The sequence below is a fragment of the Corvus hawaiiensis genome, chromosome 13 (assembly GCF_020740725.1).
Source record: "Corvus hawaiiensis isolate bCorHaw1 chromosome 13, bCorHaw1.pri.cur, whole genome shotgun sequence".
Classification (NCBI taxonomy): domain Eukaryota; kingdom Metazoa; phylum Chordata; class Aves; order Passeriformes; family Corvidae; genus Corvus; species Corvus hawaiiensis.
The window spans coordinates 19,407,810-19,422,136 of record NC_063225.1 but is presented as its reverse complement, the minus strand read 5'-3'; the positions used below and the strand labels follow the sequence as shown (position 1 = coordinate 19,422,136).

Below are 14,327 nucleotides of genomic sequence, written 5' to 3'. Positions count from 1 at the left end.
AGCAGTGTGAAGTTTGTTCTTTCAGAAGCCCAAAGCTAAATGTCTGTAACAATATAGTACTTTTTTTCTTTCATTATGATATATCAGTGTATTCACAGGATAAACTCACCTTGTAGGTTTTCCTGGTGTAGTAGGCTTAGAGTTCAGTCAGGCCAGTTATAAGATATTGTACTAAAATACTGATTACTGAGGAAGAAAACAGACAATCTCTGAAACTGGAAGTACTTGTACAAAATTTAATTTCCACATGTGGAAACTGTAGAAGATCCAGAGTGTAAATAAAATAAAATTCAGATAAACTTTAGAACAAGACAAATACCAGGTTTATGATTGGGCGGGCAGTGGATTTCCTCTTCAGAGAATGGCTAAAACATTCTCATGGGAATACAAATCAATATATTCAGAAAGTAATATTTCTAGGAATTCTTCATCGTGTTTCAGATTTCCGTTTGAAGCACTGCAGAAGGTGTATGAAGCTGCAGGTGGTTCTGTCTGGCAGTGTTTGGGGCTGTGTCCAGCTGTGGAATGGTGTTTCCATGGCACACCCTGCAGCGGCTGGAGGATGCCCCATGTGCCAGGACAACATGAATTGTAGTGCAGGGGTGGCACTGGGGGCACAGGGAAGATGCAGGGGCTGGAGGCTGCTCTCGGGGGATGCAGCACAGCTCTGTCTGGGGCAGGGCAGGAAGTGCCACAGCTGCTCTCAGTTCTCTCCGGCACGGGCAGCCTCGGGAAGAATCGGGGCTGTGTGTCCGGCTGGCACCTGGCCGCCCTCGCAGGAACGGCCGGGGGGAGAAACCACTCCTTCCATGAGGAACTGCCCAGCAGCCAGCACTCAGTGCAGTCACACCGATCCTTCTGTGGGGACATCAGTGTACAGCCAAGAAACTGGGTTAAATCTGGAAGTGCTGGATACATTGATGCTACTATTTGAAGGCTTTTTTTTCTGGAGATGAAATGTGGTGTATAAATATTAATGGATTTTTTTCCTTTGGCCTATAAAATACATTAACCCTGCTAAAAAAATTTAGCCCGTCTTAAAAGAAAAACCTTTGATATGAATATCTCTTGTTTTCCCATTTGCAGTGCAAAAAGATCAGATACTGCATTTGTATTTGCTGAACGTACAATTTATTAGTTTACATTATGGTAATGTTCCAAGACCCATCAGTGCCTAATGTCCTTCTGATATTTCTTCTGCATTCTGAATTATCTGTTTGTGGGGAGTACTAAAACCTTAATAAATGAGATGTAAATAATTTTAGAGAAAAAGACGTTAACTTCCTCTTTTGTCCTGCACAGTAAAGTTTCAGTTATTTATCATTCCTTGTATGGCTTAGTAAGCATTGGAGGAGTGAAAATTGGGGGACAGAAGGAAGACTAATTGTCCTGAAATGTTTGGATTTGGACTCAATGGTATTTCCAGAGTCACTGGATCAGGTGTGGATGCCATGTCCTGGTAATCCCCAGTGCATACCAAGAGCATGCAAGGAGTCCAGTATGTACAAAGAGTTCTCTCTTTCAAAATCCTTTCATAGCAATGGCAAATTCTACATCCAAGCACAAGTCCTGTTGCATAGATTTCTAGTCCTTTGAAATAGTCCAGAAATTATTCTTATTTCCCTGACACGGCCAAGAAGTCAGTATGAAGGATATTTAAATAATTTCTCCAAGGTTCAGTCGGTGGGAAGAGGCAGTTTTTATTTCCCTTCTCCTCCCCATGTGATCACTCAGCATCCATTAACTGTTTTTGGCAGAAGACTCACCCTGCAGTAGGATATGAGGATGTAAGAGGTAATTCTTTAACGTGGCAGAATTGGAAATTCCTCCTTCTTACTGTATGATGCTGAACACACACTGAGAAAGTTTGAATTTTGTTAAAAGTGTACAGACAGACTTTTAGAAGAAATGGAAAGCTGGAAGCTTTTCCTTGGGAGTTAGTGCTGTACAGCTTGTTTTAAAAGCGAGGACAGAAACTGAACGTGATGTTTAACTTACGGAGCATCTTAATAGACTGAAGAAAAAGACACTTCTGTTAGTTCTGTCAGCTGAAGGCTCAGTGTAATATGATTATGTTCTCGGAGTCCTTGTGAGTAGTGTTTTGATAAACCGTACGCATTTTGTATGCCAATGCCTGATGGAGATTAGGAAAGCGCCTTTCTTTAGCCTTTGTGGTTAATCCTGGTGGAATTCCATTCCTGTGATGTTAAATGAAGCAAATGGAAACCTGTCTTGCTGTCTTTTGTCAGATGAAGTTACAATGTAGTGTGGTGGGCTTTATATATGCTTTAATCATGGAATTTGAGTAGATATACCAAAGAAATAAAGTAATTTTTGCTTAATGTGCTAGGATATTGCCAAGGCAATAGCCATTCTAAATCCCATTCAGTGAGAATACTCTGTTTGTGGACTGCAGCAGTTCCACTTCTCATTGGTCCTGTGGTCTTTTGATTTACTATCCAAGTCCTGCAGTTATTTGGGCTTTGGCTTTTAATTTTGTTTCCCATTTTAACTTGTGGCTTACTGAGGTAGACAGAGGTTTCCTCCAACCTCATTTTCCACAGAGGAAATAGCAGTGCAAAAAAATCTCATCAGGATGTAATCTCCTTTTATTTTTCTTGTCACAGAAAAATCCTGGTTGTATATTAGTGGGTTCAACTGACCAGATGATAAAAAGTCTAAGACTCAAAATTCTACAAATCATTTTTATTTATATTTCAAAAATATATATGTATCTTCAGCATGTCTTGAAAGCTATTAATGAAGCTCCTATTTTTTTCAAGGAGAAGACACAGAGTGCCTGTTTTCTCTTGATTAAGTAGAAACTCGCTATTCTTCCCCAAATTAATATTCTGATATTGGGGATTTTTGGTTTTGGAGTTTTCTTGATGGTGTGACTGTTGTGGTACATTCTTCAGCCATTCCATCTCCTGTCTGACTTCTGGGACTTCTGTAATCCTTTCCAATCCTCTGTGGTCACTTTGTGAATGCCTTCTGGCCCTTTTACACTGATATCTCCTGTTTTATGATGAGCATTGTTCCCCTTCCCCTCTCTTTTCCTTCCTGTGGACTTCTATTGTGTAGGCTTCCAGTCACAGCAGTGTCTCCCACTCCTCTGCTGTTACCAGCTTTGTCCCACTTCAGTGCAAATTGCTCAGTAGATGAAACCAAAGGTCCACCAAGGCCTGAGCCTTGTGACCCAGAGCAGCGAGGAGGAGACACTGAGGCAGTGACAGCAAATCCATGGCAAGTATGGAATGACACTTTCTCCGACTTCTCTCAGTCTCCAGTTAAGGGACTCTGCCAGCACTTGTCTCCTCTGCCTTGCTGCTCCCACAGAGGTAGAAGTCTCCACCAGTCAAGGCACAGAAGGATAAACTCTGTGTTTTGAGTGCTGTATTTTAGACCTTGGGGTGAGAGAATTGTGCCCTGGCACTGTGTATTTCCCCTCACTGCCGAGCAGGAGAGCACAGGTGAATAGCCTAGATGCAGACGTATAAAACTGAAATGAAACCTAACCTGTGTGTGTCTACATCGCTCCCACCTCTGCATTTTGGCTTCATTTCTGACCCTCGTTAATAAAATGCCCTTTCTGAGGTAGGCTACAAAGCCATTGCTTTTCTCTTATTCAAATAACCCTGAAGAGCCATTTCTTTTATGATGCCTATAAGAAATCATCCAAGTGGTCCTGCTGTTCCATTTCCCTTACTCAAGTAGGGTGAAACCATTTGAAAATGAGGATGGCAAAAACTAGCAGGATAAGATGTGGCAGAGAAACAGGGAAAGAACAGAAGCAAATGTAGCTAATAAAGAAGCACCTTTCTGACTGTACTGTTCACACTATATCTGTGCTGTTTCCTTTAAAAAGTAGATAGTGAAGTGTCACAGACTCCAAGCTGACTGTATCTCCTGGGATGTTTAGCATCCTGTTCAGAATAGATGGTAACATTTTGACATAGATTTTCATGATTCCTTCATTGTTAGCAGAGGTTCATTACAAAAATGTGAGTTAATAAGGGAGTTTTTGTTTTAACTACTCTTTGTTTTCTGTCTTCTATTGAAGGTTACAGCGATTAGCAAAAGACCTTCTCAAGCACCTCCAAATGCAGGATAGCTGTTCCTTGGGGAACAGCAAAGTTCCTGGTCTAGACAGGACTTTAGGAGAGATCTCTCGGATTCTGGAAAAAGAGGTATGGTAACTTATGATTGACTTATAAATTGTTTTGCCCTCAAGTCTCATCAGTTTGGATTTGGGAATGTTAAATATGAGATATTGAAGAATAAATGACCTCTGTGTAACAAGCAGTGTCTGCTATTACACTTTTCACTTTTTCCCCCTGTATTTTCATGAGGATTGTTTTTAGCTTGGGTCATTTCAGTCATCTAGTTTGTAGTGCTTACCCACAAACAGCTTTTACAATAAGGGGCCAAGCCAATTAGCAGAGAGCAGAGGAAGGAATTGGATCCAGGTTTGCTGGAGCACCAATCTGTTGAGTTTTCCCAGAGTTCAACAAAGTCAGTGGGTCTTTGCTGGAGGAGGAAGGTATGATGTGCGTGTATATGGGATATTTCTAGGGTTTTAAGTTTTTCAAACTGATACGATTGTAGAGCATGTTTTGCTTTATGTTAAATGTTGGAATTTTTTTTTTGATAGCACTGTGTTTGCATCTTTTTTCCTATTTCCTCATGGTCAATCTGCTGCAACAATGTTTTGTGACTTGTAATGTGGTTTTTACTCCATTAGGACCACAATATTTGAGTTTTCAGCTGGAGCATTATGTTCTGTTCTCTCTTTAACCACTAGAAAATAGTTCTCTTTCTTATCTGTAATCAAGACATAATGAAAATTAGTTCTGGAAGAAACCAAATCAATGAAATCTGAGGAGGGGGTTGCATCATTGTGGTTCAGGGCTGATGTTTGTGACAATGAGAGCTCTGCTTGGTGCTTTTCACAGCTTAGTCGGTGTGAAGAACACAATTGTTAATGGCATATGCTTTTAAATACCGGAGGCTGCCTGGGATGCACAGGCTGCTCATGTGTGTTCCCTTGGTTCCTTGGAGCTAGCTGCTCATGAAGCTTACGAGTGTGTTTGAAAGAGTTGTGCCATTTTCAAATTTTTCAGTGTTTCCATTAATTATTGAAAAATTCATTTTTTTATTGATTTCAAAATACAGAAATCATGTTGTTGCATGACTACTATGAAAAGATGAATCTGTTTTGAAAGTTATCTAAATAATTCTTGGAAACTCTTTGGAAAGTGGAGTTGTAGCCAGCCTTTTACTAGTAGTTATTTGCTGAGATTTTTTAAAATGAGATGTGAATTGCAGCTAAGTGTTACTCATTAATTGTTCACAGGGTTTTGCTGGTTGTTGAGTCTGCAGTGGGGAATTAAAAACTAAATTTGATAGTATGAATAGACGTGTTATTTTGTTGTTGATTTGGGGTTTCACCCCCAAAACATTACTCAACCATGGGAGAAGTATTTTTATATCTGAGTGTCCTGATCAATAAGGTCAAGAAAGATGGATTTCAGGAGCTGTTGCTGTGTTTACAGCACAGATCATACACGGTCATTTGTAGAAGGGGATGGGAATTCTCTTGTTAACTCGGGAGTCGAGAAATCAGCAGACACATCTTACATGTCAATGGGCACTGAAAAGAGTCCTGGTGGTGTCAGTCATGGACTGAGAGGAGGAGACTGACACTGTTAATTGAATTTCCCTAGAGAGCATGAAAATATACCCTAATGTGGGGGGAGGAATGGGGGAGTGGGAACCACACAAGCTGTCAGTGTGTGTGAGCTGATAACATTGATTTACCCTTGCTAATGGCCTGGCTTGAATAAAGAATTGCCCTGAGGGAGGACAGGGTTCACTACAGTAGATCCTTGCCACTTACTAGAAATTCTTCTTACTCAAAAGAAGTCCTGCAAAACTATTACACAATACAGTTGATCCAAAATGCCTCTTTCCATTCATACTGTGAAACATTGGATTTTTCTTTTGTTAATGGTTTACACTGCCTGAAAAATTTATGTATACGGGCACACCAGGGGAAAAAAAGGATTGGTTTTACAAATCATGAAATAAATTGCTGAGCTGGTGTTGGTAACAGTAAATAAGAAAAATATATACCATTAAATTTCTCAACAGAAGGAAGGGTTATTCAGCTCATTAGAAATTCCATGACTGTGCTAAAACAGCGTGAAAGGGTGGGGTGTAATATTTATGCAAACTTGAATCGCAAAAAAGCCACACACAAAAGATTTGCAGCCTTTTGTCTCAATGGGATTTGCCTCCAGGTACAATCAAATCACACTAACTATTTCTGTTTGGACTTAACCTTCATCTGATGTGTTCCACAGTACTGAAAAAGGCTTTTTCTCACTTCTGAACCTCTTTCACAGTGTGAGAACATTCTAGGGTGTTGCATGCCTGCATGATTATTGTGGTCACACTTACTCTTGTTTCAGCCTTCCTGCTCTGCTGGACACAAAAACATTCTGCACGTGGGGCCGAGTGATTCCACCAATACAGCAAGAAGTGCTTGTTTAATGCAAACTGAAAGGTTTATATATCCTCTAGATACTCAGATTTGAGAAATCTCTTTCAGGCAGAGATACATCTTAACCACCGTGTATTTTGGAGTCCTGTCTGTTTATTGCAGCACCCTACCTGCTCCTCATTCACTGCTGCTTGTTCCCCATGCAAAGTCTATAGCTTTCACTTTGAATCCAACGCATATTTTGGGTGCTAACAAATGAAAGAGATGTTGCTTTGCTTTGCTTTGCTTCAGGTGGTTGTTAGAACTCCAGACACTTCTCGATATGCCCATAGTGGCTTGGGTGAAGCTCTACATAAAGTAGGAGCTTTGTGTCCGATGCTGGAGAAGGATTTGCGAAGAACAAGCAACTTGAAGCACCGGTTTTGAGGATCTGACTTGGAGTGTGGCCATGAGCTGCATGAAACATGTGGTTCACGTGTCTTTAAACTAAATATGCATAAGAGGTACTCTAAAGTCATAAACCACCATGTGGTTGCAGTTTTAAACAGGCTTGTGCTCCTCAGGTCATGTGTTGGTAGCAGGCAAGGAGCACAAATCCCGATGTTGTGTACGCATGGTGTGCTGTCCCCCAGGTGTGTCCAACAGGTACTGCTGCTGCTTTGGGTGTGCTCTTGATTATTGGAAGGCAGTCCTTGGGTTTGTGCATCTCATCCTTTCTGGCAGAAATCCTGGAAGGAAGCTGTATTCACTTTCACCTCTGCTTTGTTTAAAAGTACATTAAGAAAACAAACACACACACAGAGCCACAACAGCAGGATGCATGCAAGTGTTACCAGAAAGCCCTGGCCTGAGGTTGGCAGATGTCATATGGGACTCTTCAAGCTCTTAATAAGATCTGATAACCCTCAGTTTAAGATCTCCTATGAATGGGCCTTTGATGCTAAAAGAAAAACTCGTGTAACCTCTTACAGAAGGCAGAGCTGATGTTTGAAGTGGCAGCACTAGAGCACTTTTCCTGCCACGATTTTCTTGATTTTATGCATGTTCATTCCTTGATGGACTAATTTTGCACATCCATCACCAAGGGCAGCTCTGTGTTTCAGATGTGCAAGGAATCCCAAATTAACTGCTCAAGTCTGCCTTGAGCACTCACACAGAAATGTCCTGTTATAGGAAACTCTTAGGAACTAGGATATTGAGATCTGTATGTCCCATTAGTGTGACTGCAGCTACAGTTTTAACTTGCTTATGCTTATATAATCTATTTCCCTATTATGTAAAGAGGTGAGATTTACTGATTAAAAACTTGCTGATTAAAAAAATCTACTGATTAAAAAATGTCTGCTGCGTAGACATTAGACCCTAAGCTGACTGAAGTACATACATTTCTGAGGTTGTGACCCTAACCTGGGTCAGAGGTTGCTGCCTCTTGGATGGTCACCCTTACACTTGCTGACAGAACATCCCTTCCCTAAAGTTCTTCCTAAAATTTTTTTATAGGGGGTTGGGTTTGCCTTCAGGTTTTAGTATTCCTACTTTTAAATGTTAGAAGTGTTCTGTGTGGTTTTGGATAGGTCTGTGCTGGGCAGGGTTGGCAGACGCTTATTCTGAGGAAGGTGCAGGATGCTGCCCTCGTAAGGATGGTGGCAGCAGCTGAGGGCAGTGGCCTTTTCACCTGGCTCAGCTGCAGCTAAAACACTGCAGTTAAATCACTCCAGTTAAATTTGTACAACACTTACATGTGACGTCCAGACAAGCCCTTAATGTGTCTCTTGTCCATCTGGCTTGGAATATGGCACAGAGATTCAGTAGGATTCTGAGGGAACTTCATGATTTTTGGAATTTTAGGGTGACAATTAATCTGCTTAACTGGAATTACTTTTATGTGATGCTTCTTACTGATCACTAGTTTGAAAAAGATCTCTGCCACAACACAAGTGATAAGGTTTCTTTAACTAAGTGGTTTGACTGAATGTCTTACAGCTCTGCTCCTGGAGAGAGGGCTGCAGCAGCAGGAGCAGGATACAGGTTTGATCCATGGCCCAGTTCAAACAGTACACCTGAAGCTCCCATATCCTCACAAGGCACAAAGTCCTAACAAGATTTCACTGCTTCTGTTCATAAAACTTAGTATGATTTTGTATGGGTTTGAGGATAGCTGTGTCCCTGATCTCCTTCATGCTCTCTAGGTGCTCTAAAAATCTCAGTAAATAATAGTGAGTGCAAAATAAATTGTTGAAGTGTGGAATTAAAATGGAACCAGAAAATAAAAGAGAAGGCTTTTAATAAATTGGGCCACAGTGCTTATAGTTACTTACCAGCTCTCTTCATGCAAATCTAGAAGTAGCTGCCTTTCAATAGGCTAAGTTTCAGTGTGGTTATTTACATTACTAATTCAGAATAATACCCTTACTGGAAACAGATTTCAGGGGGAAAATACACTTCCGTAGAGAAGGTATCATTTTGTAACTGAAAAATGTGTGAATATGAGCTAGTAATTGACTGCAGTGGTTTAATCCGTTTTCTAAAGAAAAGGGTCTCAATGCTCATGATCTCTAAAACATGCTCTCTCAGTGACCATTAATGGTTTGTTTTGTGTCAGGCAATGTTTTTGGGTTTGGGATTTTTAGAGAGATTTTTCAGCCTCCTGTTTGAGCAGTGTGATGTCAGTTATTTACATTTCAGTAAAATGTTTGTCGTAGCTTTCAAATACATGGGGACTGTAGACAGACAGTGTTTATCCCATTGTAAAGACTGTCAGAAATGGCTGGCTCTAACAACACACTCAGGCCCTGTATTTATGTTTTATTGTCTAAACTGTCAGGCCCATTGGGGATGGTGACCATAGCCAGGGTGAAGAGGGACAACCCCCCCCAATAATACAAACTCTTCATCATCAGAAACAGAAACAATAAAATTAAAAACTTTTGAAGAACTAATATATGGAACAAAAGCAGTGTAAATGGAACATGTGTAAGCTTTTGTACTGTTCATTGTAACTTTCTTCAAATATCTCTACAGAGATTGAAAGTTGCCCTGTGTATGTGTATATAAATATATATATGATATATATATACAGACAAAATAGACTTTAGAAGCAAATACTCTGTTATAAAGACTCAGTATTGTTGCTTAAAGTATATTTAGGAATACAGTGAGAATTGTGATTCCCAGACTCTTGCACATGTAATTTTGGTGCTGCAGATATTTGCACCCAAGTAACTGTGTGTTCTTAGTGTAGCAGAGTGGTGTGGCCATCAAAAGGAGAACTGCCAGCTTATCTGTCACTCTTACGTAAGTCAAAAAAAGCATCCTAGGGCATTATGTATGAAAAAGAGTGAAAATTACTGTTGTAGTGAATTTACCTGAATCATGAAGCAGTGGCTTTACCCACTTTGTCTGTGTTTTGTGATCTTACCAGGTCTCCACTAGAGGACACCACTGGCAGAAACAACCACTGTCCTTTGAGTTCTTACAAGTAATAAATCTATTTAGAAGTAGAATTTCCTTCTGACAACAGGTTCAGACACCAATGTGCTTGGAAATTACGCAAGTCTTTCTCCTACTAAGCTACTTACAGCAGCCTGTCTCCTGGTGTGGGTGCATAGGGACTTACCTGGATAATCACTGTGTATCCTGACAAGACTTACATGTGCAATCACACAGAGAATTCTGCAGAAAAAGTAGAAGTACACATATGCACAGTATTAATTTAAAAAGGAAGTAGCCACATGCCCACAGTTCAAGGGGTATATTGATGAGCCAGGGTTGTTGGTGCTATCTCCACTTGGCAGGGGTTTCTGAGCACGTTGGGGTGTCCATCTGCAGCGCTGGAACAGCTCTGCAGCTGGGCTGCAGTGCAGCACTGGCAGGGCACCAGCAACAGGGCTGAGCTCTGCCACAGCTGGCAAGGCACATCCATAGCTGGGGATGAAACCAACTGGAAAGGCTCCCGAGCCTGCTCCCTTTCCACCTCCCCCTTGTGACACCTCAGTGGGACCCTGCGGAGCTCTTGGTACTGTCATGGTGCAACTTCTGCTGTTCTCTTACATGATGTGTGTCTTCTGGCTCTTGGCCAGGTGAGCATTTTCATGCACAGTGCACTGGTTTACACCAAAAAGCCATCTTTTATATCAGGCAGTGGGCATTTCCCAGCCAAAGTTTTAAAAAACAAAATAAACACTCACATACCACCTTAACTGTGCTTTCATCCTTAGGGGTTTTGTTCTCTGTGAAAGTAATTGCTACTCTTACTTGTTATAATGAGAAGTTAAAACTTTAAGGTTCATTTTAGCTAAACATGTGATGTATTTCTACGCAAATAGTGGATTCATATTTTAATCCATCCATTAATTTTTCAACTCGGGATACTCCTGCAGTAGCCAGTTCCAAACCTACAGTGATGCCACATGAGGGGAAGTCATTAATCAAATGTACAGCTGAATTATAACAGTTTAAAAACAATTTAAAGTTCAAAATCCAAACTTTAGGATGGGTATTGAATTACAAGACATAAAAATAAGTTTTAAAACTTAAAAATAATTTTTTTTAAAAAGTAAAAAACTAGTAAGTTTTTTTCTTTAACTAAAAAATAAGTTTTACCAGCTAAAACTAGAATTCAGACCCTTGGAACTTTGTATATTGCCGCTGAAAATCTAATAATTTTGCCAACACAGAAAGTAACAAAAGGAATTCTGTATTTATGCTTCCTTTGTTGCAAGTGTCAAGTACAGAACCTGAATCAGAGCATGAGCTCTAGAAAGGGTAAAGCAGATATAATTGGTGGAAAAGATGAGATGTAAGTAACCCTCCTCAAAATTAATTCACTTCCTTAAAGCCTATAACAGTGAGAATTAGAGAGTTTTAGTGTACAGGTGGTCAGCACTGAGTGCCAGTGATGCACGGTGCCACTAAAACACAGCTTGAAGAAGGTTCAGCAGTGTTCAAAGCCTGGACTATCAGTATTGTCCTGTAACTACCAGTTTATCTGCAGGTGGTCCAAGCTGCTGTTGGTACTAGAAACATCCCCTTCTCTAGCAACTGCAGCAGCAGATTTGATAGTCCCAGCACAGAGGCTGTGGGCAAACACAGGAGGAGCTCTTTGGACAGCATTGCTCAGCCAAACAGCCTTTCCCTATCACTGCCTGGAAGAAGTCAACAGGTCAGGTTTGTGTTGTGTGCTGCAGGTTGGGCAAGGCAGCTTTAGCTCACCAATAATTCGTTTGCCCAGACTTTCTGTAATCTGTGGATTAACCTTTTCCCCAAGATGAACATATAAATAGGAACTTGTTACTAGAGGTCAGTCACAGAATATTTTTTAACTTGTTTGCTGGAAATGGTATTAAAAGGCAAGTTCAGTTCACAGATAAGCTCTGCAGTGTTCTTTTCCAAGATTATTGGGAGGTTAATTTATGTGCACAGAAACTACATGTAGTTGAAAACTGCTGCGGGATGTAATTAAATGCTGTCAGCTTCCAGTGTTGTACTAATTGTGGCTTTTTGCTGTCAGATCAGTCTTCTACGTCAGTTTAGAACTAATACATCATATCAGAATGCATATAATGGATATTTATACATTCCAGCGTTCCAGCAAAGTTCCTTCACTACAAGACAGGAGGTATGTTTTAGTGTCATTAAAGCCCAGGCACTGATTTCTCAGTGATGAGAACTCTCTACCCAGACACATTTCTGCCAATAGCAGATCCCAGTTTAGAAATCACAATAAAGTAATGATTATTATGGTTTCTAAAGAATTTTTTGTTTATTTTGGTCTGATGGTATATATATATACACACACATATTTTCTTTGAAGTATTTTTAAAATTCAACAGTGATTTGAGACCATCAGTTCTGACTCAAGAACGTATCACCCAGAGGCCTTCATGGTCCGTTCTGATGTTTTCAGTACCTCACAAATCCACACTGTTCCTGTGCCCCACAGTCTTTTGTGGCTGTCATGTAGATGAGCTGATGGGAAAATGGTCCAAGAGGTTACAAGAGAGCACCCAAGGCAATCAGGGTGAAAGCTGTATTTAGAATTCAAGTGCCCTTGACTTCATGACAGGTCTTTAAACAGCCACTGCTCCCTCTCCTTATGTCCTCTCCCACATAATTTTAATATCTTCAGTTTGGCTTGATTGCACTGGTTTCCATAGTTTAGGTTCAGCAGAAATCAGCTGCTTTCTAGTGGCTGACAGCTCTCAGCAGTGACCAGTCAGATCCAGTGTTCAGAGAGAGACCCAATTTTCCTACTCACCGGGCAATTCTTTGTCCAATAAATATTGAGAGGGGACAGGACAAGATCAAGTAATTGTGCTTTTTATTTACCTGTTTGGGAACTTTTATTTGTGGGATTAATCAGAAAAGGTCAAATTGGCCTCAGCTAATGGAGCCATCTGTGGAGATCCAGGAGCAGTTGTTCCTCTTACTAAGCCTCTGTTGTTGCTTTCCTCCTTTAATTGATGCACTTACTAGATGCCCTGTTATTTATAAATAGACCAAACCTTTATTTTTAATAAGCGCAAGTGCTGCAATGCTCAGTGCTGTCTCAGAATATCTATGAGGATAATTCTTGCTTTCCCAAGCAGTATTGTCTGTTTCCTGTTATGCTACTTGGCATGGGTGAAAGCAGCTGAACAGAGAGCATGGAATTCACTGAGATATCTTTACCTGTTTTTCCTTTATGGTTTTCACTGACTCTTGAGGCTTCACAATTAGAATTGTGAGGGTTCTGTCCTTGTTAACAGAAGTGCAATAGCGTGCCTCACTGTGACTTTACTGGTGAACTGAAAAGCCACTGTGGAACTCGGAAGGAGATTGTGTAAATAAGGCTCGTCCTGTTCAATTAGATCACACAGTGAGTCAGTAAGGAGTCCTATTGAATTTGGTTTAACCTTACAATGTGGGCAGGTGTTTGCAAGCAGAAAAATGAATTAAGTATATGATGGCATAGACAGAAATTAGGTTTATGTGCACAGGATTTAGTGTTTTCAGGACAAGCCTAAGAATCAATTTCTTAGTATTGGTATTGTCCCTAGGCCTGAACCAATTTTAGGTTGCTTGTCAATAGTAGACTTCCAGAGGGGATAGTTGAAAATGCCTCTTCTTTTATTTTTGATGGAGTTAAAAAATAAGGTGAGCCTCATGTTTATATTGCATTTGAATGCTGTATCAACTGCTTGCTTTTTCACCCTTTTTGTTCTTAGGTATTTGTCCTCCTCTGTGCTAAATACAGGCAGTGGAGTTGCAGTTGGCATACCTTAGCTGTGGAGTGAAAAGCCAGTGTTACCCAGATGGCTCAGGTGCCAGAGGCACCTTTCCATGGGAGTGTGCAAGTACTGAGCTCATGCACTGGGTGAAACACCTTTCCCAGGCCCCTTTCGTGCCAGCAGGTGCCAGGGAACCATCCTCTCCTACCTGTGGAAACACACAAACAGAGGAGCTGCCTTATCTTTAAGGCTTCAAAATCACCTTTCAGCCGTCAGAATTCTCACTTTGCTGTGCCAGGACAAGGTGGGATGGAGCATTTCTCAAGGCCTCCTTCCTGGGGCTTTACCCCATAAGCAGTGCAGGAGGGGAATGGATGTAAATACATGATAGATATTCCTTAATGTGAACTATTGCCTGCCTCCAATTCAAATGACACTGAGCCAGTTCAGGCGCATGTTTTAATCCTAAACTAGTTTTCCATTGATATTCAATGGTTGAAATTTTATTGTGGGTGAATTCACTCATGTTTGTAAACCAGTTTGAGATTTTCAGATAGAGTGGGGGATTACTAAAACACTAATTTCATTAAAGAGAAGTGTTGCAGGGAGTAAAA

The 14,327-nt window shown here is 40.7% G+C and overlaps 1 protein-coding gene across 2 annotated transcripts in view; it reads left to right on the top strand.

Moving 5' to 3' along the window:
- The window catches only part of SCAPER (S-phase cyclin A associated protein in the ER), a 136,340-nt gene that overhangs the window by 65,263 nt on the left and 56,750 nt on the right, over positions 1 to 14,327 (top strand). For both annotated transcript variants that reach the window (XM_048317987.1, XM_048317988.1), the window contains exon 23: positions 4,064 to 4,190. In XM_048317987.1, the coding sequence (XP_048173944.1) occupies positions 4,064 to 4,190 (127 nt within the window). The remainder of the gene's footprint in view (positions 1 to 4,063; positions 4,191 to 14,327) is intronic.